Source organism: Gopherus evgoodei, chromosome 11, assembly GCF_007399415.2.
Source record: "Gopherus evgoodei ecotype Sinaloan lineage chromosome 11, rGopEvg1_v1.p, whole genome shotgun sequence".
Taxonomy (NCBI): Eukaryota; Metazoa; Chordata; order Testudines; family Testudinidae; genus Gopherus; species Gopherus evgoodei.
The window spans coordinates 28815081-28841374 of record NC_044332.1 but is presented as its reverse complement, the minus strand read 5'-3'; the positions used below and the strand labels follow the sequence as shown (position 1 = coordinate 28841374).

Sequence of the window (26294 nt, the reverse complement as noted above, 5' to 3'; positions counted from 1 at the left end):
CCTGGCCGAGTGGAAGCGTTTCTCCTACAGGTGCGAAACGCTTGATCTTACTCCTACTGAGGTCTCGATCCCCACTATTTGGCCTACCTCTGGCCTACAACAGCAGGGCCTAGCAGTGTCATCGCTGAGGGTACACTTGGCAACCATCTCTACCTTCCACCCAGGCTAAGGTGGTCATTCCGTATTCTCACACTCTATGGGTTCGAGGTCACTCAAGGGCTTGGAGCGCTTATACCCTCGAGTACGCCGCCCAGCCCCAACCTGAGACCTCAACCTGGTTTTAACCAGACTTATGTCTCCCCCATTCGAGCCGTTAGCGACCTGCTCGCTGCTATACCTGTCTTGGGAGACAGCTTTCCTCGTAGCCATTACATCGACCAGACGAGTCTCCGAGCTCAGGGCTCTTACAGTGGTTCCGCCGTACACTATGTTTCACAAAGACAAGGTGCAGTTACGACCACACCCGGCTTTTCTCCCTAAGGTGGTTTCGGCCTTTCATGTTACCCACACTCAACGCAATGGGAGCAGCAATTGCACTCTCTGGACATCTGTAGAGCGCTCGCATTTATATTGCGCGGACAGAACCATTTCGTAAAACGCCCCAACTCTCTGTCGTGGTAGCCGACCGAAGGAAAGGCCTACCTGTTTCCTCTCAGAGGATCTCATCTTGGGTGATGGCGTGCATCCTCGCTAGTTATGATTTGGCTCATATTTCCCCAAGCCACATCACCGTGCATTCTACCAGGGCTCAGGCTTCATCTGCCGCCTTGCTGGCTCATGTACCTACCCACGACATCTGTCGTGCAGCTCCATGGTCCTCGGTCCATACCTTTGCTTTGCATTATGCTCTGGTTCAACAGTCAAGAGATGCTGCAGCCTCTGGCTCAGCAGTTTTACATTCTGCCACATTTCACTCCGACCCCACCGCCTGCGTAAGGCTTGGGAATCACCTAACTGGAATGGATATGAGCAAGCACTCGAAGAAGAAAAGACAGTTACTCACCTTTGTAACTGTTGTTCTTCGAGATGCGTTGCTCATATCCATTCCAAAGCCACCCTCCTTCCCCTCTGTCGGAGTAGGCGGCAAGAAGGAACTGAAGGGTGGCTGGGTCAGCAGGGGTATATATCCGGCGCCATAGCGGCTCCACTCCAGGGGGCACCCAGCCGACCCACCGAGTGTTGCTGGGGTAAAAATCTTCTGACGAACGTGCACGCGGCGCGCGCACACCTAACTGGAATGGATATGAGCAACACATCTCGAAGAACAACAGTTACAAAGGTGAGTAACCGTCTTATCTATGCCAGTAGGAGTTTTAACTCCTGGCAGGTTACCCAAGCCAGGCATGTTGTTATGGGAACCCTAATTCTATTTTTTTCTTAACTTTTCTGCAATTAAAATCTCAGTTTTAATATTCTACAAGCATTTAATTTTAAACAAAAATTGGATTGTTCTTGGATAGAAAGTGAATATACACTATATATAGAATATCTGTTGAAGCTGATTTCCATATAATTTAATTAAGCTAATAATACCTTTGAACAATATTCTGTGATAGACACCAGCAGTAACACTTGTCATCTTCTGCCAGCAAAGCAACATTTAGTGTAATTCCATCCTAAAGATATATTAGATAGAGACGAATTTCCAGAATATAAGAAATATCCAGCTAGCATTTGTTACAAAAACTAATTTTTCCCATTTGCAAAAACTTACCTATTATCAATTTGGGTACAAAGGTCAGCTCCCTAATGTTTTCTTTATTTTCATCAAAACTGTTGTCAGGAGTGTTGCAGATTTCCCTCTTTCAGATGGATATAACAGCTAAGTCTTATGGTTCAGTGCATAAGTGTTGGCTAAGGCAAGCAACAATGCAAGAGACCAAAGATCTAAGAGAAGCTACCAAAGCAGAAAGATCTATAGTTGTCTTCTCAATGGTAGCAATCTTGAAGATTTGTTCAATGTTTAATAAAAAATGTAGTTCTCTACTAACTCGGTCCACTAGGTACAGCCTGGATAAATTAGGTCACCAATCGCAGAGGTTCTCAGCCTTTTCCTTTCTGAGGCCTACCCAACATGCTATAAAAACTCCACAGCCCACCTGTGCTACAACAACTGTTTTTCTCCATATAAAAGCTAGGGCTGATGTTAAGGGGTAGCAAGCAGGGCAGATGCCTGGGGCACCACAGGGAGCACCACAAAGCTAAGTTGCTCAGGCTTCAGCCCCAGGTGTTGGCTCAGGGCCCCGGGCTATAGTCCTGCACAACAGGGCTTTGGCTTTCTGGCCTAGGCCCTAGCGAGTTTAATACTGGCCATGCTTGGCGGACCCCCTGAAACCTGCTCATGGGCCCCGAAGGGGTCCTGGCCCCCTGGTTGAGAACCACATAGTAACAAGGGGATTGTGTATTTAAAAGGGTAGTCTAAGAAAATACAGATTGTCCTCCACAGTCCATACACTTTTACAAGCTTCCAATAAAAGTCAAGAGACAAAAGCTATTGTCATAGAAGAGGTATATTTTCCTCAAAAGCAGCCCTGGAATGTGATACTTATCAAATACAGTAGAGTTTGAAATAAGTGACTTGCATTATCTGGATGAACTGACTTGCCAAAGGATGTCCTCTTTATTTTATTTTGGGGTATTTGGGGCTCTTTCGGGTCAAATTTTGCCAAAGGTTGCCCTATTCAAATTATCCTACTTGCTTCTCTATAACAGTCTTGGAATTCCCATGTCGTGGATTTCTCAGTGCTTGCTAAATCTTTCCATCTGGGCTTAAGGTACAAGTGAGAAATAGTAAAACGTAGGGTAAGTCAGATGGGAGGAAGCCTTATTTTTCCTCCTTGAGCAAAGCTTCTTTTGGAGCTAGCCTGATATTTTCCTTAAAAAAATTCTTTGCTTTTGAATTGAGAATTCCAGCATCATCTCTAGTCAAACTTCCTAAGTCACCTCTAATTAGCCAGGAGGCAACTACCTGTATTTCTCCTGGCCCCTATGGATCACACTTGCCTATGCTGAAAGATCTTTCTTGAAAAGGGAAATGGATAGCTTTCCTTCTTAGTGACCCTGCTGTTTACTTTCTGAATCTAGACTGGACACTGTCAGATACCTACAAAGCCCCCAAACTCAACACTTGCAGGACTGGAGTTTCTCCTGAATTAAACGTATAATAACAAGCGTTCCTTAAATGTGTGGGGTTTAAAAGTTTTAATTTGTCATTGGAAACCCAGTAGGCACAGAATTAAATGAGTATGGATCAGGTCAAAGTTATAACCCAATATTCAGAATTAAGTTTTTCTGTTCAAGTGATTTCACCCATTAATTTTACAAGTAGCAGATGTTTTTTATCTTAACATTTACTCCATATTTTTCTTGGACATGATTTATTGCTCATCCCAAGATGACTGCTTTAGTAAACTAAATATTAGTACCATATGTGAATGTTAGCACATTATAATTAATTACAAATGGTGACCCTTCTGTTGATCTTATTTTCCACCATACGTGCAGATAATTGAACCTGACTGTTCCAGCAAGTATCAGTGAATAAATTAACAGAAGACCAGTTAAAATACTTATTTCCAATACTGATATACGATAATAGTGCTTCTTATTGGAAATCAGCTGTATTACTAGACAGAATCCAGGATAGTGAATGGGGTAGGAAAGGAGAATTGAGCAAATTGCTGCTAAGGTCTTCAAACATTAAGATTTGTGTGTGGGAGGCAATCAACCCTATAGATCTGTATTGTTAAGTCCCTGCCTTTATATAACCTATAATAATGTTAAGGTTATTTTCTTAGTCGTGTCCACAAAAAAGCTCATAGCAATTTTTTAAGCGTCATAGAGCCTGACTGTGCAATACCCATCCCTGTTGTTCAGCACTCACTCCTGCTTACTCCCATGAAGTCAATATGATTACTCACTTACGTACTCACCAACAGCCAGTGCAAGGGTTGCATAGCTAGACACACGATCTCAATCCCCTTTATACTTAAGCACTGATATAAAAGAGGTCCTCACTTGAAGGGTCTGAGTGTTACCCGGTATGTATAGCCACAGAGGAACACAAGAATTTCCATAAAAATGACTAGTAGCCAGTGTTGTTCAGTACCTTGTTTCTTACAGTGGTTAGAACTAGACGCATCGAGGGAAGGTATAAGAAATCCCAGAGTGGACATTTAAAGAATAGCCTGCTTATAGGAAAGTTTCTTCCTTAACCCCAGTCAGTTAGTGGTTGGCTTAAGCAAGATAATTTATATCCTGTATTATTTTTAGCCTATGTAATGTAACTGTGAATCATCTCATTATTCATATAAATGAATCATGGTTTTTTTGGAATTCTGCTGTGTACTTGGACTCAGTGATATGTTGTGACAGTGAGTTCTACAGGATAATAATATATATGTTGAGTAACAAGAAGTCTATCATTTTTAAATTTTTTCTCTCATTTTCATTGAGTATCCATTTGCTTTTATATTATAAAAGGGAGTAAATAGGAGATCCTCGTTTACCTTCTCTGTACCAGTCATAATTTATGTCTTTGTTTAGTTTAGAATGCCTGGCAATCTCAGTCTTTTCAAATTCTCTCCAAACTAAAGTCTTTCTAAAGATGGTCTGATCCATAGCATTATTTAATGTTTGTATAGTTAAAATGTGTTTAAAGAATCTCTACAATAAACTACATCAATGTAATTTTATTTCTTTATAAAGTTATTCAAACTGATCTTCGTAGACTAGGCTCTTATTGAAATCCTGCTTGAAGAAAGTATTTTCCTGAGGCTCTTATAATTTAGCCCTGGGGCTGGGTAAGCAGTATTCCATAGCAGTTTGCTAACAAATGTCTGCACTTCTCTGATAAGTTGATTGATATGGCTATCATCAGTAGTTCCCAAAAATTATGAATGTAGGTGTCAGTGTCAGTTTTTTATGTCTATACAATCAAAATTCAAAACCATTTGAAGTCAAAATGCCAAGTGGCATTTACTCTGCAATACAAATTAAGTGCCTATAAGTTGAACATGTACTTCTGAAACTGTATTTCTGGTTATAAATTTAAGGTTAGATTGAGCGTTCAGGTGTAAAGCAGAAGTAGCAGCTGGGCTCTTCTGGCTGTCACACTGGGGTAGAGGCAAGGCTCCGTCCACTGTTCAGACACTTCTCACCCACTTGGTCAATGGGGTAGAATACAGGAGTGCTGAGTACCTGGGTCAGGGTGCAGAGAAAGCTAATGTGGCTATGAAAAGGAGTGGAGATGCATGACTGTATTAGAATGAGTGTCACAATCTGGCCTTTAGTTTGTTACAATTGTGATTTCTCTCCCACACCCTGCCCCACTCTCCATTTAGGTATGAAGAAAAAGCCACGAAAGACCTGGAACGATACAACAGACAAACCAAGAAAGCTGTAGAGCAGAGAATACAGAGATCAACAAAAGAGACAGAAAAAAGATACAAGTCCAAACTGAAGACTTCTCTCTCTGACCAGCAGAAACTTGACAAACTTTTTCAGTCTCAAATTGAAAAGAAACAGAGACATAACCAAGATATGAAAATTGTACAGGTGCCCTTTTCTATGAGTTCTTTCAAACATAAACTTCAGAGGCTTGAGAAGAAAAAATTTGATAAAAATGAGTCTTGCCTAATCTGTCACCTGAGTTTTCCTGATGCATGGATAATTGCTTCTGAAAAAAAAATCATGTTGCTAAATCCATATAGAGTGGAAGAAGCCCTACTTTATAAAAAACTACTGGAGCAACACAAACTTCCTGTAGAGAAACTGGACAAGGCAATTGTATTAACTGACAGGTACAGTAGTGTGGAGCAGGGGTGTTGTGATGGATTTTTTTTTTCATTTGTTTGTTTGTGGTTGGTTTTGTTTTTTTAAGTATCACATAGTAATTATCTACTGTAAACACTGTGGAGGCCATAGGCACAAATTTTTCTTTAAATGATGGTCCCTCATCCAAAGTGCACAAGATCTCCATGCACCTGAGACCAGAAGATTGTGCCTGTGTCTCCTTGTGTTCCAAATTGAGAGCATAGGGGCTGGTGTGGATTTCCTGCCTCTTCAGTTGCTTTCTACCATCCATGGTCTGTGACAGAACCCCTCCACTGTCTGCATTTTTACTAGCAGTCCTGCTTCAATTTCAAATTTTTCTGTAATTTTTTTTTATCTTTATCTAGTTAATTAGTGGTGATTTTGAGTTAGCTAGTGTTAGAGGTTTTGGGGGCATTCCTCCACCCCAGTTTTCGCACCATTTGAAGTACTTGGTATGTCTAAGATCTCTGGCTTCAAGAGCTATGTGGCCTGTCCCCAGGTCTTCCCAGTTAGTGACTTCCATGACACTTGTTTCTGTTGCCTGGGGAGATTAACATCTCCTCCAAGTTGGAATATTTGGCATTCCTTTCCCCTATGAACCTGGCAATCTTGAGAATTCCAGCTCAGAAAATCCCTGCTGGATTGCTCAATGAGGCCCCAGGCCAACCCTGATCATCAGACTCCCGGTTAATTGGTTGTAGATGCTGAGAAGTGCCCCTATGAGTACAGTACTAACCTGTTCTGGATCATGAGAGGACAGAGCTAAGGACCTTAGCAGGCACAGTAAATGGGAGGAGATTAAGAACGAACACCCTCATAAAAAGGAGAAATCCCCTCCCAAGTCCTCATCTAAGAAGAGGACTTGTTCCCCTGCACCCTCCCAATCTGGTCAGACTCTGCATCCTGTTCCAGTTGTGTCAGGATCTCAAGGGGAGCACAGGTCTGGCCTATGGTATAGAGAGCCAACGGTACTTTGAAACCGCTGACCCCTGAAGAGGTAGGACCACCTCCAGTAACAGTAAGCAAAAGAAGGGAACGTTGCTGCCCATACCAACAGTACCTTCCCTCATCACAAAAAGGGGATTTGGTGATACTAATATTCACCACCTGACCTTAATCAGCACCACTGGCTCTGTCATGAGGTAGATACAGACCACACAACTCAAAGAACTCCAGTTACTCTAAGGTAAGTAACATTTCTTTTTAAATCTACAGGGAAATGTTACTTTTACATTTACACCATGTTTTAAAATTAGAAAGAGACCTAGTCCTGCTCGTATTGAAGTTAGTAGGAATTTTGTCATTGATTTTAGACTTGTGAAGTGAGGGCCAGATACTTCTAAAAAAAAATTATTTTATTCATCATCCAGAGCTTTGCTAAATACGCCCTATTTCCACAGCTGCTCACCAACTTTTATTGGTTGTGGAACAGGCAAGGTCTAATGTTAATTTCTAACCATCTAGATTTTGGGGTTCTTTTAGAGAAAATATATAAAATGTAAGAGAATTGGTATCCTTATCTGCATACTTTAACAGTTCCTACGTGTTATAATATTTTGAATATATTAATTTGGATCATTCTTGCCATCTAGTTTTTAATAACAACTTTATTATCTAGCAATTTTAATTTTAAATCATGATGCTTTTTTCTTGGAATAATAGGAATATGCTTTTGATTCAGGTAATTTATTGTTAGCATATCAGTTACAAAAAATAAAACACAGATCTTTGGGATATAAAAAGAAAATTATCACACTCAAGTCTGTCTTTTTCAAGTTGATTTGACCTGGAGTTTTTATGGTACTTTCTGTTTTCCAAAAAAATCTAATGTTGCCCTTTTACAAATAAAAATCTGTTTATCCCTGGATTTTTTCATATGTACATTTAATTTTTAAAATGGCTAATAGATTATACTACTTGGTTAACAGCCTGTAATCCTGGAATTGTCATGCTGGTAGTAAATATATTGTTCACTCCTTCTCTCTGTTTATTATCGTTTCTTTGTTATTTTAAGCCTTGTGAAATTACTGTTTGCTTGCTTGTTTTTCAGTTTGTTCAACGGATCTCATTATATGGATTCTCTCTACAATATGACAAAGGATTGCCAAAATTTAAATGGATCAATTTATTTGTCGGATCCAAGGCTTATAGCAAATGGTTTTAGGATAAAAATGACACCAGGTATGATGTAGTTTTGTATTTATTTTGACTCTACTGAAACTTTTTTATTTCACAGTTGAAATGACTGCATATATGATATATTATAAATCTATATCTCCTCACCAATCAAACCATCTGTACCCTCAGTTCCTCAGCATTCAAAGATATTCCTATCTGGCTAAGAGCATCATCTCTGTCACTCAGAGCATTGGAAAATGGAAAATGATGGCTAGTTAGTGAGGAGATAGAGCAGAGCTTCAAACCAACATTTTGTCAGGAATAAAACTCAGGTCTCCTAATTCTCAGTCCTGTGCTGTGACTGCTGGCCCAAACTGCAACTGAATGTTGATAAATTTACCACTTGTGATGTATGAAGCACTCATTATATGTTTTGCAGAGGACTTCGTTACACTCATGCTCTGCTTTGATGACATTGACCTACATCATAACACTTAAGATTTATTTTCATAAAAGTCTTTCCTGTATTGAAGCTATTGTTGTAGACTAGAATCATAATTCATGGATATCCCTGTGCAGTGCAGCTGAATAAGGACAGAGTTGTTTTTGTTTTCTTTGAAATGTGAAGCTTTCCTTGTTGGCACACTTGCTAAACTAACCAGGTCTATGAAAGACAAGAATGGTTACTCTTTTGTTCTCTGTAGGCCTGCTCTATATTCCACTGGTATCAATAAAAAAACTCTAGTTGACTTCAATGAGAGCTGGATCAGATGCTGTGAAAGAGTCTTTTGCAAGGCTTCTTTGCCACAGTAAACAATGGAAAACCTTTAAATTTTTGCATAAGAAAAAAATAAATAAAATATCTATGGTGGGCTTTAGTATCCTCAACATCTCAGCAGCTCAAGAAAGGCCCCAGAATCCATGCCCTTTTCCTGCCTCGCTGTTCTTTGATCTTCTGGAATGGAAGTCGCTGTTCTTTGATTTTCTGGCATGCAAGTCAGTGTTTTGGTGGGACTTCCTTAAACCCAGCAGCCTTTGCTAGTGCTTACCACTCCCAACATATATAGAGTTCAGTAGCTCTTTGCTTGCTCCTGCAGCCAGTAGCTTAGATGCCTCCTGCTTTGCTGTGCAATGGATTGGGGACACTTTGGAGAGCCAGCAAGGCAGTTTTAAGATTTGAACACTGATCTGCCTTTGCTTCAGGATCATCATCTTTTTCCTAGCACTCAGTTTGGGATCAATGGCAGAGCTATTTTAGAACCCGTGTCAGTCTGCTCTCCAATAGAATCTATATCATACCACAAACCTTTCTCATTTATTACCTTAATAGCCCAGAAGTAGGGAGTGGGTATACTTTTACAGTGGATGATTTACAGCCATCCCACCATCAGTGGAAATCCAAAGACAGGCTTCTCAGAGGCAAATCAATAGCAGATATTTCCTCTATCATAGTGCCCAAGGAGGCTAGTTTCTTGGGGTGCGGTGCCTAGATGGCAATTCACTTAATCCATGGGAGAGATTCACTATAAGAGCTGATGGAAATGCTGTAGCTTCATGTGCTACCACATCATGCCTATGTAGAGTGATGACAGATGTAGTGTAACATGTGAAAACCTTCAAGGACAGGTCCAGAAAAGATGCCGGAGAAAGTCATTAGTGAAAGGCCAGTTACCAGTATGTTCTGTCCCTCCAGGAGAACACTGTTCTTCCTTTTGGGCCACATATAGCCTGAACAGAGGCTGTTGGCAAACTGGTTAAATCAATACGCAATAAGTCAATAACAACAAGTACATGGAATTTAATCCAGGACATTCTTTAGCAGATCCCAACCCAGTGACTTCTTCCTGAAAAAGGGGCCAGTTCCTCATTTGCTCCTTTTTCATAGTTGTTTGTGCTGGCCTCCCAGATACAGAATGCTTATTAGTAGGTCCTTGAAGTTTGCCAGGGTCCATTTCCATTGCAAGCACTCATTAAAGCTACTTTTCAGATATGCATGCAAGCTTGGTGTCATCTTAATTACTGATACACTCTAGCTCACCTTTCTCATTACTCACTTCAGCTGCAAGGTAGGCAGTTGAGATTATTTTATTTATAGATATAGATATTTTTTATTCTCTAGATAAAATTACCTGCAGACCAACCCTAGACTAGTCCATCTTGGAATTCTGAGAACTCAAAACAATCCATTTGTTTCCTCTGAAACTTCCCATTATAAGACCTGTTTTCAGTTGCTTATAACTTTGCCAAACTTTAACCATCCAACTCTTAATCAGAAAAAATGTGAATGATAATTGGGAATCATTTAAGAATACTTTACTAGATGCCCAGAAAGCCACAATTGAGGAAGAAGGCCCAAACTGGTTAACAAAACAGCCTGGTTTAGAGGGAAAGTGAAGGCAGCTGTAAAAAAATAATAATAATAAAAAACAACAAATGGAAGAAAGGAGAAGTTGACGGTAATGAATGTAAATCAAAAGTTAGTAATTGTAGATAATTGACAAGGGAACGTGAGTTCCCATTGTGACGCTGGGGGCAAAATAGGTAATGCAATCCTTGGATGCAGAAACAGGGGAATCTCAAGCAGGAATAGAGGTTATTTTATCTCTGTTTTTGGCACTGGTGCAATCCCTGCTGGAATACTGTGTCCAGTTCTGGTGTCCACAATTCAAGAAGGATGTTGATAAATTGGAGAGGATTCAGAGACGAGCTGTGAGAAAAGATTAGAAAACATGCCATATATTGGTAGATTGAGCTCCTTGAGTCTATTTAGCTTAGCAAAGAGATGGTTAATGGGTGACGTGATTACAGTGTGTAAGTATCTACATAGGGAACAAATTTTTAATAACAGGCTCTTAATCTAGCAGAGAAAAGTATAACACTATCCAGTGGATGGAAGTTGAAGGTATACAAATTCAGACTGGAAATAAGGCATACATTTTTTATTATAATTAATTACTGGACTAATTTACTGAGGATTGTGGGGGATTCTCCATCAGTGACTATTTTAAAATCAAGATTGGATATTTTTCTAAAAAGATATGCTCTCAGAATTATTTTGGGATAGTCCTATGGCCTACACTCCCTTTCTGGCTTTGGAATATATGCAAGCTGAAATTTTCCATGCCAGATGTCTGCCTCAGCCTAAATTGTTCTGGAAAATGGTCAATTAAAATGGTTTAGTTGGTTCCAAGAATCAAGTGAGGGAAAAATTCATTTTTATTTTTTTTCCGACAGACAACAGCCTCCTTCACTGCACAGCCCTTATTCATCCGCAGAGGAGTTCCAGTCTGTGCACTGAATGAGGCAGGGGTCCTGTGGAAAAAATAGAATGTGCTCATGTAATTAGAGACTGTGTCAAAATGCATAAACAGAAGGAAGCCACATTAAGGTAGCACAGGCAGCCTCAGTTCTGGCATTTTTCCTAGCTTGTGAGTGCTTGACTTTGCAGCCATAATGTCCTTTTTAATGTAAGTTGAATGTGTTATTTTATATATTTGGTTGATTTAGCATGAGACTGTCCTTGTGTTTCTTTATTTTAGGACAGGATGCCATATCATACGGAGTTAAGTGTCACACTAATAGCATTTGCACAATAGCTGGTGGGTTTTTTTCCTTCAGTCTGAGCCTCAGATAGCAGTGATTGTTCTCTCAGCTTTTAAAGTGTTTGTCTGAAAAAGGTGTGGCTTATTCAGCAAATATGACTGGAGTATATACAGTTAATAGATCAGAAAGCTCTATATTATAAATTGGATATTAGAAGATTGCTGAAAGCATTTACACTCTAAGTCAAAATATTTCAGGGAACAAAAATATAGTTCATTTCCTATAGGCAAAATTAAGTCAATTTATCTCTCATCCCCCCCCCCGCCCCCAATATCCAGTCACATTCTACATTGTAGAAAAAATGTTTCCCACCCCTCCGTTCATTCAGTTTGCAAGCTAGCTGTCTCATAAGCCTTACTAGCCAAAGTTTACAATGTGACATCTGTGATACAGCTTCCTAGCTCTCATTTTTTTAATGATCAAAAGCTCCCATGGTGAACTCTGTTCCCACTGCCCACTGAATAACTAAATTCTTCTTCGAGTGATTGCTCATATCCATTCCAGTTAGGTGTGCGCGCTCGTCGGAAGATTTTTACCTTAGCAACTCCGGTGGGTCGGCAGGTCGCCCCCTGGAGTGGCGCCGCCATGGCGCTGGATATATACCCCTGCCGACCCGTCCGCTCCTCAGTTCCTTCTTACCACCCGTGTCGGTCATTGGAACAGTGGCGTGCGGCTTAGCTGTCCTCCACTTCCCTCGCTTCTCTTCGTTCATCTGATCACTTGTTGTGTATAGTTGACTTAGTTCATAGTATAATTAGTTTTATAATTTATAGTTGTTAGTTAGTTGTTGTACATAGTTTAGCGGGGTTTGGGCTCTAGCCCTTCCCCGCACCCGGTGCCCGGGCCCATACCCGGTTCACCAGGGTTTAAACCGTGCTCGGCCTGTATAAAGCCGATGACCACAAGTGATCCCCACGACTCTTGCTTAAAGTGCCTCGGGGAATCGCACATCTCCAACAAGTGCCGCATTTGCAAGGCCTTTAAGCCGCGGACTAAAAAGGAGAGGGACTTTCGGTTAAAGACTCTCCTTATGGAGGCAGCCCTTAACCCTCCGTCCTCGGCACCATACGCTGACAGCGCTCCTCCAGCCTCAAGATCATGGTCCGCAGCAGTGGTGATTCTGGACGCCCTGGCGTACCATCAGGCCCAAGGCCCTCCCCCAGGTCCACCACGCTTGACGGCCTCAGAACACAGGGCACCGGAGGCCACAATTACCCGCCCTCCCCCTCCTACTATGGAGGAAGGGTTGACCCAGCCTCAGGATTCCGAGCTCCCCAGGGAGACGGACACGATGCTTCAGGTGGAGCCCTCATCAGACCCACTCGTTCCAGGTCTCTCATCTTCATCCTCCCCTGACGAGGCTGTAGCTGGAACCTTGTCGACCAGCCCTTCTCCAATTGACCTCAGGGCCCACCAGGACCTCCTCAGGCATATTGCACAGAACATGAACTTACAAGCCGAGGAGGTCCCAGAGGTCCAAGACCCAGTGGTGGACATATTGTCATCCGATGCCCCCACTAGAGTGGCTCTCCCATTTATCAAAACCATACAGGCCAATGCCACTACAATATGGCAGTCTCCGGCCTCTGTTCTGCCCGCTGCGCGAGGAGTAGAGTGCAAATACATGGTGCCATCAAAAGGCTATGAATATTTATATGTACATCCTCCTCCTTGCTCCCTCGTCGTCCAGTCGGTTAACGAGAGGGAGCACCATGTCCAGCAGGCCCCAGCCCCTAAATCAAAGGACGCGAGGTGCATGGACTTGCTTGGGCGTAAAGTTTACTCTGCGAGAGCCCTCCAGCTCTGGGTGTCCAACCAGCAAGCCCTCCTTAGCCGCTATAGCTACAACACGTGGGCGGCAGCGGACAAATTTAAGGAGCTGCTTCCGCACGGCACGGCAGGAGTTCTTGGCGATCCTCGACGAGGGGAAAAATGTCGCAAGAACTTCCCTCCAACCTTCCCTGGATGCCGCAGACTCAGCCGCCAGGACTCTGGCCTCTGGTGTGACTATGCGCCGTATCTCGTGGCTGCAGGTCTCCGGCCTCCCCCTGGAACTCCAGCACACTATACAAGACCTTCCATTCGAGGGTCAAGGGCTGTTCTCGGACAAAACTGACCCTAGGCTGCAGAGCCTAAAAGACAACAGGGTCATTATGCGCTCGTTAGGGATGCACATGCCTGTAACTCAGCGCAGGCCCTTCCGACCCCAACAGCACCACCCTTACCCTCAGCCCCGGCAGAGACAAGACTTCGCCAGACGGCGAGGCAGGAACGGCTGCCGGAGGCAATCAGGCAACCAAGGGGGCCAGAACCAAAGCTCCTCCAAGCCTTCCTCCGGGCCAAAACCTTCCTTTTGAAGGTGCGCCCGAGGGCATTGTACCAGTTTCTTTAAAGGATCCGTCCCCACACTTTTCCAACCGGCTTTCCTTTTTCCTCCCTGCGTGGTCCCAGCTAACATAAGATTGTTGGGTCCTACGCGCGTTGGAACCTGGATACAATCTGCAATTTATTTCAAACCCCCCTTTCCACCTCCCTCCCTCGTCCCTCTTCAGGGACCCCTCTCACGAGCAGCTCCTCCTACAGGAGCTGCTAACACTCCTCGCCAAAGGAGCCATAGAGGAGGTACCGGAGCACGAGCGAGGCAAGGGGTTTTATTCCCGCTACTTCCTGATCCCCAAGGCGAAGGGAGGTCTCAGACCAATCCTTGATCTGCAGGAACTCAACAGATACATGGTAAAGTTGAAGTTCCGTATGGTATCCTGGGGACCATTATCCCATCCCTGGATCCTGGAGACTGGTATGCCGCCCTCGACATGCAAGATGCCTACTTCCACATAGCCATCTTCCCACCTCACAGGAGGTTCTTCCGGTTTGTGGTCAACCGGCAGCATTTTCAGTTTGCGGTCCTCCCGTTCGGCCTCTCTGCAGCCCCAAGAGTATTCACCAAATGTATGGCTGTAGTCGCCACCCACCTTCGCTGCAGTCGGATACACGTCTTTCCGTATCTAGACGACTGGCTTATCCGCGGGACCTCCGAGACACGAGTCCTCAGTCACGTCCGCATTGTCAAGGACCTTTTCCTACATCTAGGTCTAATGATCAATGTGGAAAAATCGACTCTAATCCCCACTCAGAGGATAGAGTTTATTGGTGCCACCTTGGACTTGACTCTTGCCAAAGCCTGCCTACCACTGCAACGGTTCCAGGCTCTGACGACCATCATCCGCAGGCTGCAAGCGGCCCTGCTAACTTCGGTACGCACTTGCCTCGCTCTCTTGGGCCATATGGCAGCCTGCATGTTCGTAACGAACTACACAAGGCTGCGCCTATGGCCCCTCCAATCCTGGCTCAACTCGCAATACCGTCCGGCCAGGGATCCTATGGGCATGGTCGTCACCATTCCCTCGACCGTGCTAGACTCCTTGCAGTGGTGGCTGGATCCCTCCATGGTGTGTGCGGGGCTCTCGTTCCACCCGCCCCAGCCCTCGGCGTCCCTCACAACGGACGCATCATCCCTCGATTGGGGGGCTCATCTCGGGCACCTACGCACCCAAGGCCATTGGTCCCCTCACGAACTGGACCTCCACATCAACGTCCGGGAGCTGAGAGCAGTCCGCCTCGCTTGTCAGACGTTCCGACAACACTTGCAGGGCCGTTGTGTGTCGGATTCACCGACAACACAACAGCCATGCACTATATAAACAAACAGGGCAGCACAAGATCTTCGCCCCTGTGTCAGGAAACCTTACGACTGTGGGACTTCTGCATAGCCCATTCTATACACCTCATCGCATCCTTTCTCCCAGGAGTTCGGAACACGCTGGCGGATCGCCTCAGCAGATCCTTCCTTTCCCACAAATGGTCGCTTCGCCCGGACGTTGCTCTTTTGCTTTTCTGGAAGTGTTTTCCCCGGATAGATCTCTTCGCAACCCGAGGGAACAGGAAATGCCAGACGTTCTGCTCCTTTCAAGGCCTCTCACCGGGTTCAGTGGTGGACGCCTTCCTGGTGCCGTGGACGACGCATCTGCTCTACGCCTTTCCACCGTTTCCACTCGTCCACAGGGTCCTACTGAAAGCACGCAGGGACAAAGCCCGCTTGATCATGATAGCTCCAGCATGGCCTCGACAGCACTGGTACACCATGTTGCTATACCTATCCATAGCCAACCCTGTTCCCCTGCCTCTTCACCTGGACCTGATCACCCAGGACCATGGCAAGCTCCGTCACCCGGACCTTCAGTCGCTTCACCTCATGGCATGGCTCCTGCATGGCTGACTCACTCTGAGCTGCATTGCTCCACCCCAGTGCAGCAGGTACTCCTGGGTAGCAGGAAGCCTTCCACTAGAGCTACATATTTGGCCAAGTGGAAGCACTTCGCGTGCTGGTGCATGGAGCGGAACTTCCTTCCCGCCGAGGTCTCCATATCCAACATCTTGGATTACCTCTGGTCCCTCAAACAACAGCGCTTGGCGGTATCATCTCTGAGGGTCCACTTGGCGGCCATCTCTACATTCCACCCAGGAGAGGATGGCCTCTCGGTGTTTTCTCATCCGATGGTGTCTAGGTTCCTTAAGGGCCTAGAGCGTCTCTACCCTCAGGTACGCCGCCCTGCCCCAACATGGGACCTTAACTTGGTTCTTGCCAGACTCATGTCCCCTCCTTTTGATCCGTTAGCAACTTGCTCCCTTCTCTACCTCTCATGGAAAACCACTTTCCTGGTGGCCATCACGTCCGCGAGAAGGTTTTCGGAACTTCGGGCCCTCACGGTGGACCCCCCGTATACTGTGTTCCACAGGGACAAGGTGCAGTTACGACCGCATCCGGCCTTTCTCCCCAAAGTGGTATCGGCCTTCCACGTTAACCAGGAGATCTTCCTCCCTGTCTTCTTCCCAAAACCGCCTTCGTCTCGCAAGGAGCAGCAGCTACACTCCCTAGACATTCGTAGAGTGCTTGCTTTTTATATAGAGCGAACTAAGCCATTCCGCAAAACCCCGCAACTCTGTCGCGGTGGCTGAGTGGATCAAGGGGCTTCCTATCTCCTCGCAGCGGATTTCCTCCTGGGTAATGTCATGCATCTGCACCTGTTACGACTTGGCTCATGTCCCATCGGGCCACGTGACTGCGCACTCCACCAGGGCTCAAGCATCATCAGCTGCTTTCCTCGTTCACGTGCCCATTCATGAAATCTGTCGTGCCGCGGCCTAGTCCTCGGTCCACACCTTTGCCTCCCACTATGCCGTGGTTCAGCAGTCTAAGGATGACGCAGCCTTCGGCTCCACCGTATTGCACTCTGCGACATCTCACTCCAACCCCACCGCCTAGGTAAGGCTTGGGAATCACCTAACTGGAATGGATATGAGCAATCACTCGAAGAAGAAAAGACGGTTACTCACCTTTGTAACTGTTGTTCTTCGAGATGTGTTGCTCATATCCATTCCACACCTGCCCTCCTTCCCCACTGTCGGAGTAGCCGGCAAGAAGGAACTGAGGAGCGGGACGTGTCGGCAGGGATATATATCCAGCGCCATGGCGGCACCATTCCAGTGGGCGACCTGCTGACCCACTGGAGTTGCTAGGGTAAAAATCTTCCGACGAGCGTGCACATGCGGCGCGCACACCTAACTGGAATGGATATGAGCAACACATCTCGAAGAACAGTTACAAAGGTGAGTAACGGTCTTTTTCTAATTTTTTGAAGCTTGATATATTTGATGTTGAGTGGAAAAAAGACATCTTTGTAGTGCCACCTGATCTAGGTGAGGCAGCTGCAAGGAAGCAGTTTTTCATGGCCAGTGAGAGAAAATGCTCCAAAGTTCATCATGAGGGCTTTGTTTGGAAAAGGAAGAGGGACACTGGCAGCAATGAGAGAGCCACATTTTTAGTCTGTTGAAAATTAGTCATTTGTTAGTGAGAGCAGAAACCTAAGTTCAAAGTGATGGTCAGGATTTAGCCGAAGCCAGTGAAGGTGGGAATGTCATTGGTTCTCTCTCTGTCTGGCTTGATCTGGGTCTCAGGAGACTATGGAGGTGCCAGTGACGATAGTTAAGCTTGCTGCTTTCAGCATGCACAAACCTCTCACTACCATTTTGTGATCACCAGATAAATAATGTGCAAAAAAGGGATAGCAACCTCATTAGATTAATATTAAGCAATTAAAACACGTTTCTGTGATTTCAGCTGTAAACATTTCCTCCCATGAATAGGATATTTCAGTTTGTTGTTATATTAACTTGTGACTTTATCAGGAGCCTTAAAGACCCCTCTTCACTGTTCTTTTAACTTAGTCTGCACCACTGTGGTGCTTCATTGTAGACACTACACCGATGGGAGGGGGTCTCCCCTCATTATATTTAATCCACCTCCCCAATAGGCGGCAGCTAGGGGTAACAGGGCATAGTAGGGCTTCCCTTGGTCCTGGCTCAGCAATCACTGGCGCAGTTTATTTATAGCATGCAATCCCACCACCTTCTCACCATCTACAGCTAGGGGATTTTAGCCTTAAGGACGTCTCAATCTCTGCAGCCAGGAGGGAAGAGCTACCCCTCTCCTTCCATTCTCCGGTTTCTGCCCCCCCTTTCTATCTGCCCCCTCTTCGGCTTCCTGCCCCTGAGGCTTTTATGCAGCCTCAGGCTGATTGGCAAAGGGGAAACAGCTTCCAGCCTAATCAGATGCAGGTTTCTCTAGGCAGCTCCAATCTAACTCCCTCAGGAGTCCCAGCCCAGCACCCTGTCATACAGAGTTAACTGAAAAATTCTTCAATCAACCTGTCTCTGGCTACACTGGAGGTTAGGCTGGCATAGCTAAGTGTCTCCAAGGTATGGATTTTTCACACCGCTGAGAGACATAGCTATGTCAGTGTAAGTTTTCAACGTTAGACCAGCCCTTATTTTAGTTTGTACCATCTAATGGTATGTCTGTACTTGGAGCTGGAAGTTGTCATTTCTAGCTTGAGGAGACATACTCTATCTCTAATCGAACTGGTGTGCTAAAAATAGAGTGTAGCTGCTGTGGTGGGAGGGGCTAGCCATGCTGAATACATACCTGTCCAGGATGCTATGTATGTACTCTGGGCAGCTAGCCCCTCCTGCCGCTTGCGCCTTCCCAACTATACTGCAGTTTTAGCATGTTAGCTCGATCAGAGAATGTCACCTTGTGTTGCAAATTATGCCTTCGGCTCAAAGTATAGACGTACCCTGTGTCTCCGTCTTCTGCTGACTTTCAGAAATAAGTCCAACTCAGCCTGTTACGTAAAATTATCTTACATGGGACAACTTAGAGTACAACAATGAATTGGATTGATTTTCATTATGAACGCTTTTCCTGTTTCCCCATTCAATGTCCTGTTTCTCAAACTCAGTGGGCACAGGGGAATGGATTGAGATTGTCATGAACCCTGTTCCTTTGTGAGTCTGAGATAGATACTAGCAGGAGTAAGGTTTATGCTATTTTTAGGGGATTTGTTGAGTGGGAAATGAGGTGAGCAGAGGTTGAGCCCTAAAGAAAAGAAAAGTGTATGTTGGGATGGAAGGAGGGTGCCTGGGTGGAATTAATTTGATAGTAGGGTGGGTGTCTGGATTTGTTTAAAGATTTGGATTCCCATGGTTTAGGACATGGGTCCCCAACGTGGTGCCCGTTGGCGCCATGACATCCATGTGCGCCCACCTACTGGCTGCCGGACAAGCAGCCACCGAAATGCTGCTGAGAAGTGGCAATATCAAGCTCTACTGCCAAAATCCCGCCAAATTTCGGCGGCATTTCATAGCAATGCCTCTTGACGTTGCCGCTTCACGGCAGCATTTCGGCGGCTGATTGTCTGGCGGCCACGGTCCTTGGTGGCTAGTTGTCTGGCACCCACCCCTCTGAAAAGGTTGGGGACCACTTGTGTAGGGAGTTGAGTTTTTTTGCTGGGGATTAGGTAGTTACATTAATAAGATGGTCTTTGCCCTGGAGGTCCTTATTCAGGTGGTCCAGTTGCCATGGTGGCAATCCCTTGATGGATGTTGAGGGCCCTGTGGAAAGGTTCAGTTGTGAGGGCTTGGGTTCTTCAATCTCTGTGGTAGCGGAATTCAATGGAAAGACTGCTTTTGATTTCAATGGGAATTGAATCTGTCCCAAAGAATTGAGCTTGAGTTAGATGGATGTTTAAACCATTTGCATAGCAACTAGCATCAGCACACTGTTCATAAAAACAAATTGTAGAAGCTGAAATCTTTACGTATTCACTTAATTTAATTTGTTTTAATAAAAGTTATGGGATTAAAATGCCTGCCCAAAGAGGAAATACTGTAAAGTGGTATAAGCATTTAAACAGTTCTAACCAGGATTTGAACTCAAGTAAACTGTGGCACGTGGTGTGAAAAGGCACTCATGACATATGATTAATAAGAAACCCAGGAGGAGGTCATGCTATCATTCCAAGGAAGGCAAAATTAATTGTCTTAACTGTATTGAATTCTAATGACTAGTTTACTAAGCGTTTTTACATCAGTTTTATTTTCATTGGGCTTATTCTGGGATATAAATCAAAACAGCGTGTAACATAGATGTTATTTATTGATATCAGGAATACTAATTATTTTCTTTTCTTATTGCCAGGACATTCAGCTATAGAAAACCAGCTGGAAATAGAAGGAATGGCTAATTGTCTGCCATTCTATGGTATATCAGATTTAAAAGAAATTCTGAATGCTGTGATAAACAAAAATGCAAAGGAAGTATATGAGTGTAGACCTCTCAAAGTGATAAACTACTTGGAGGTAAGAAATAGCAGGTTTGCTTTCAGGTATTGGTCATCTTATTTTTAAATAAACTGCTGAAGCCAATTGAAAGTCTTTCTAGCTTTTGGCATTAATTAAATGCAATTCTATTCTGATGAGAGACTCATGATGATGAACAAGAAACAATAAAATCCAACATACTGTCTCTCAGTTGAATTGGCTGTGCTAAAAGGTGTAAGAACATGTTGGTCATGTCAATCATCAGACATCACTCTGAATACGCTCAGGAAGCATATTTCAGTAAGAAGGTACTCTCTTTATGTTGGCAGTTTTCAAAGAAGAAATGCAGTTTGAATAAATGAACTCTGACCTGATAAGACTTTATATAGAAACACTATAAAGAGGCAGTTCTCCAGGTTACAGCGCAGTCCCATCATAAAATTGTTTACAGTTTCCAGAAAGTGATTGGTTCCTTCTTATGTATCACAGCCACAAATTCTTAACTCCTGCCAAGCTGTCTGGAATGGCTCAAACGTGGATGCCAACCTCAGGCAGATTGTTACAAACCAGGCCACAAACCCCAAACTGGTTATGTGTTCTATCATTAGACTTTGCCAACCAAGTATCAAGTGTGGACTCCTGAAGCACTATAACAGCCTTAATATGGAGTCACAGACAGTCCCCTTGGGCACCCAGACAATAGACAGACAGTGCCTTACACCAAAAATCACAATAATATTCAGGTTACTCAGATGACCAGTCACATACCCCAGGTCAATTGTACTTTAGATCTCTCAGCAAAGACAATGCTTGTAGCCAATCCTGCGATAAACTAACTATTGGTTTATTAACTAGGAACAAGTAATTAGAGCTATTTACAAGGTTAAAGCAGGTGAACATACATACACAAATGAGTTAGTCTTAGGTTTCAAAACGTAATAGAAGCTGCCGTAATGCACAAGCTCTTTATGTCGTGTAGGATTAACCCAAGCTAAGCAGCTTGGAGATCCCTTGCTTATACTTAGAAATATTGCCCTCTCCAAATGCCAAACAGCACAGTGATACAGATTCTTCTTGTAAGGGATTTTTATTCCCTTCCCCGCCAAGTTCTAACTGTGATGGAAGGAAGGTTTGTGCATGTCCCCTCTTCATGGGGAGGAGCAATCAACAAAGTCTTTTGTCTGCTGATGTTCCACAATGGTTTGTCTGGTGTCCATGGGCCTTCTTTTGTTGGGCAGGAGATGACACTACTTATGGTAAACTAGTTTTTCACACTTAGTCATGCTTTTCTCCTGAATGTGGGGGTTTTCAATTTCATAGCATACACTTTTATAGTTACAAAGCAAAGACTTGCATATTACCTTATAACACAAGATACAGATATTCTAATGAAATTAATATATGCAGCAACTCACAAGAATTTCATAAAGTCCAAGAATAAATACTTCTCTATAACTCTAATACTTATTTTAACAATAGTAACACACAAGTGAGACAGACTGATTTCCAGCTATACATTTATCATTGTTCAGTGAGGCCTAGGGGCCTTGGCATGAGTTGGCACCGGGTCTGCCAGTGTCATAGGTCCACCATAAGTAATCTGGTAATTATGAAATTATTTAAGGGCTCAACGTAGGGAAAATAGACCTACATCTAAAGTTTAAATAAATCATAATGAGATGCACACAGTTTTCAAACAATCTGAAAGTGCACAGTTTTCTTACAAAAAATAAATAAAATTTCTATAATTCATGCAAAGAGAAGCTTGAGAGAGTAGAGATATAATAGAGGTAGATAAAATAATAATGAGTAAAAAGAATTTGGTGAAGAACTTTTCCATTATTGCTAGCCACAAAATCGAATTATAGAAGTTTTAGTTGCATAAATTCAGGAATAATAGTCTTATCTTTTAAAATTTTGTTTTGTTAGCTTCAGGGCAAAGGAAAGAAGGTTTCTTTCCCCTCAGACTGTGGCGTACTCATGCCACACCTCTTCTTAACTCACTTTTCCTCTATATGCTTTTCCCATGGTTGCTCACCTTTGTGTGCCCACCTATGGACAGCAGAACTGCCAGTGGACCCTCTGCACCTCCAGAGAAACAAGGCAGGATTTGTCCCACAGTATTTAATCATTAGCTGTACATGTACACACACACACATATATATGTACAAGCTTAAACCCCAAGTTGAGAAAGCATCTCTATTCAAGAAAGCACTTTAGCATGTACTTAAATAGGGGTGGACTTAAGTATCTACTGCAAGTGTTTTCCTGTATAGGGGCCTAAGATAACAAATCTTCAATCAACACATTATGGAGAGGCAAGAAAAGTGACATAACACTGAGGGGAACAGTATATTGTTAAATATTTCAAATTATCTAATATTCTATATATTATTTGTACATGAAATTGTTCATGCTGAAAGTTGTCCATCCAAAGGGCAGTAATTACCTGTTTGTGTATTAAACATATTGATAAGAGCCATGATTGAGGGAGATGAGAAGTAAGTGCACACACAAGCACTAATGTTAAAAGGTCACTTTTGTTTGAATGACTAGCCTAATGGCTGTGGTTTTGTACTTGGATAAGCCATTTCCCGTTTCAATTTAGGGTTTAGGAGAACTGACAGGAACTGATGGGGAAGTGGAAAAGTTTGTCTTCCATTATTCCTTGGCATATTTAAAATCTGCCAAATGGTCCTCAAGCTACCAAGCAACCAGTCTATTTTCTTCTTCAAGTGGTGTGCTTGTGGGTGCTCCACTTCAGGTTTCAGTGCATCCTGGTGCCATTGATCGGAGATCTTCGGTAGCAGTGCTCGGTCAGGATGCATGTGCGCGGTTGGTGTCTCACAGCTTCGTTGGAGTCTGTTTGGCGCATGCATGTTTCAACCCCCTAAGTTCCTTCTCAACCGTCCTTGGCTGAAGACAGAACTTGGAGCAGTGCTGAATCTCTTCCCCTATTTTGAGAGAAAATTTCCCCAGGTTGGGGAAATAAGTGCACCCATGGCCCCGTACACAAATTTATTTAAGGACAAGATCACGATGTAACCCCACCCTATATTTCTGCCAAAGGTGCTGTTCTCTTTCCTCCTTAAAAAGCTGATACACCTCCCCACTTTTTACCCCAAACCCCACAAAACACGGCACTTCATACCCTCAATGTAGAAAGGCGATTGCCTTCTATTGGACAGAACGAAATCATTTAGTAAATCACCTAGGCTCTTCGGATCTACTGCAGAACACTCCAAAGGAGCTGTTATTTCGAAACGGCGGCTCTCCAAGTGGATCTCTGACTGCATTAGGTCCTGCTACCAGATCCACAATACTGAACATCCTGATGGCATCAGAACTCATTCCACTCGAGCTTTGTCAACATTGGTAGCTTTCCTACACAACGTATCCATTATTGACATATGCAAAGCTGCTACATGGTCATCAGACCATACATTTGCCAAACGCTACATCAGCATACAAAACGCCAGAGTGGACACTATAGTAGATCAGACAGTACTGTCTGCCACTACCAAACCCGCAACTCCAAAGTCCCCCCAATTATAGCGGGTACTGCTCTACGTTCAGCTGAAGTGGAGCACCCACAGCGACACCACTCGAAGAAGAAGAGGCAGTTACTCACCTTGTGGAGTAACTGAGGTTCTTTGAGATGTGTCCCCCTGTGGGTGCTCCACTACCCACCCTCCTCCCCTCTACTTTGGAGTTCGATTTAAAGGACTCTACGGTGGAGAAGGAACTGCGGGGGTTGAAACACGCACTCACCAAGCAGACTCCGACGCCACCATGAGACATCAACTGCGCACGCGTGTCCCAACCGGGCACTGCTACAAAAGATCTCCAATCAACAGCACCGAGATGCACCGACTCCTGAAGTGGAGTACCCACAGGGACACACATCTCAAAGAACCTTAGTTACTGCACAGAGTGAGTAACCTTCTTTTCTTATGCTGGATGTGGGCCTGTATGACTAGTTTTTTAAGACAAGTCTTGATGAACAGATTCATCAAGAGATTATCTATCTGAAACAAAGGAGAGCAGACAGGGGCATTTGTTGGGCCTGTGAACATTTCTGTTACAAGGAAAGGTATTGCACAGCAATAAGAATAGTAGGCACGTAGAGAAACTAAATGGGAGACATAAAGCCTGCAATAATTTTTTTAAAATTCAATTACAAAAAATGATGTGGGCTTAAGGGTAGTTTGGTGATGTAATGGCAGTACACTACCAAATAGGCAGTTCAAGCTTTGTCTTTGAACTCTACATTTGAGCAGGACACTCTGCGTTTTTCTCCAGTGACCCTCCTTTGGCAACTCCAAGGGGCAGTATTGACTACTAGTTCCAGAAGGAGCTATATCCAGCCCTCGTAGCTGGAGGGAAATGCATGATGATGCAGGACCTTTCAGGCTGGGAGAAAAAGGGATGGATCCCTGAATTGTGGGAAGGAATGAAGTAGCTCAAGCTTAAAAATTCCTGAACTCATCTTCATTTTTGTATAGCGTGAAGGAAAGCAGCAGGCAAGAGGTAAGGAATACTGGCTAAGTAATATGATTAAATTACCAAGTTAGCAATGCTACTTGAAAGAGACCTTAAGGTTTTGTATGTTGTCAGCTTTCAATGAAGTGAGTAAATTAAGGAAGCTAAAAAGATCAAGAAGTGCTCAGCATCTCGTAAGATTGGACCCTAAAAGAAAGTACAAACATGACCAACAGATTGGCAACACACGTTCATTTGATGCTATTCTTTCTTTTCGTGATCTTACCTGATATCTTGCATAGTACCTTGAAATGTCTTGTAAGACTTATGCTTAGAGTTGTAGTTTAGATGCTGGGGTTGAATATACTGGTAATAAGAAGTAGAATTTACCACTAGAAAAGAGAAAAATGGAATAAACTACTACTGCCTGTTGAGTTTATTGAAGCCACAAGTTAATCTGATACAAGGTAGCACTATAAAATTAATGGGGGGGTTTCCTCTCTATAGGGAGAAGCAGTGCGTATATCTCGGCAGCTACCCTTGTATATGTCAAAAGAGGATGTAGAGGACACAATTTACAGGATGAAGCAACAGCTTGGAAATGAAAATAAAGGCTGTGTTCATGGTCGTCCATTTTTTCATCACTTAACAGATATTCCAGAATTTAAGTTACAAGCACAAATCCAAGGAAGTTATTCAGTAAAGTAGAACATTTTGTTTGGGTTTGTATTTCTTCTCCGTAATTATGACCTGTACTCTCTATTGTCAGCCTGTTTTCTACAAAGTTTTTATACAGCAGCTTTTCACTGTCTTTAGTTCAATGTCTTTTGTTTTTTAAAGTTCAGCTACTATTTGTAAACTGAAAATAAACTATGAATAATGTACAGAAACTTATTTGCTACAGCTCATTGCTATTTTTCCCATTAAGAATTTAGTTAATAAATGTTTGCAACTGTCATGGTGTTTTTTCAGTGTGTTAATAGTTTTGCCAGTAGAGCGTGTACCTAACAAACTCTGGACCCCTTTAGTCTTACTTACTTGGTCATATACCTCTTACCGAGGGTTAATTTACACTGCTTTCTACATTCCTCTCAATCTGATCTAAGTAATAGACACTCTGATTATCTTTCCCAGATCTGAAGAAGAGTTCTGTGATGCTCAAAAGCTTGTATCTTTTGCCAGTAGAAGCTGGTCTAATAAAAGATATTACTTCGTCCACTTTGAGTCTCTAAACAATAAAGGAATATAAAAGAAACATAATGGGCCAGCTTCAGATCTGATCTCCACTGACTTCAGTGGAGCTGCATGAATTTGTCTGATTAAGATGAGAGAGAAAAATTTACTGTAAACTTCTCTTAACTTATTTATTATTATACGTGATTCCCACCAACGGTCAGATTTTCAAACAGAGGCTGAAACTACACATACGTATACTTTTGCATTGTGACTCCAAAATGCAAATTCACCTATACTTGCAAATTTGATTCCAAATTTTCTTCTTCAAATTTCTCTATACTGCTCAGCATCTAAATTGCACTGTACTTGGAGTGTGGACCCTC

General features: G+C 43.4%; 1 protein-coding gene across 11 annotated transcripts in view; it reads left to right on the top strand.

Moving 5' to 3' along the window:
- PMS1 (PMS1 homolog 1, mismatch repair system component) overlaps window positions 1–25693 on the top strand; it is a 122508-nt gene extending 96815 nt beyond the window's left edge. For 9 of the 11 annotated variants that reach the window (XM_030579538.1, XM_030579535.1, XM_030579541.1 and 6 more), the window contains 4 exons: window positions 5343–5801; window positions 7865–7995; window positions 20132–20292; window positions 25243–25693. In XM_030579538.1, the coding sequence (XP_030435398.1) occupies window positions 5343–5801; window positions 7865–7995; window positions 20132–20292; window positions 25243–25443 (952 nt within the window). In that variant the 3' untranslated portion in view covers window positions 25444–25693. Of the gene's footprint in view, window positions 1–5342; window positions 5802–7864; window positions 7996–20131; window positions 20293–24555; window positions 24784–25242 lie in introns of those variants that run through there. The other 2 variants (XR_004002544.1, XM_030579543.1) reach the window with 2 other exon arrangements.
- The last annotated feature ends 601 nt before the right edge of the window (window positions 25694–26294 follow it).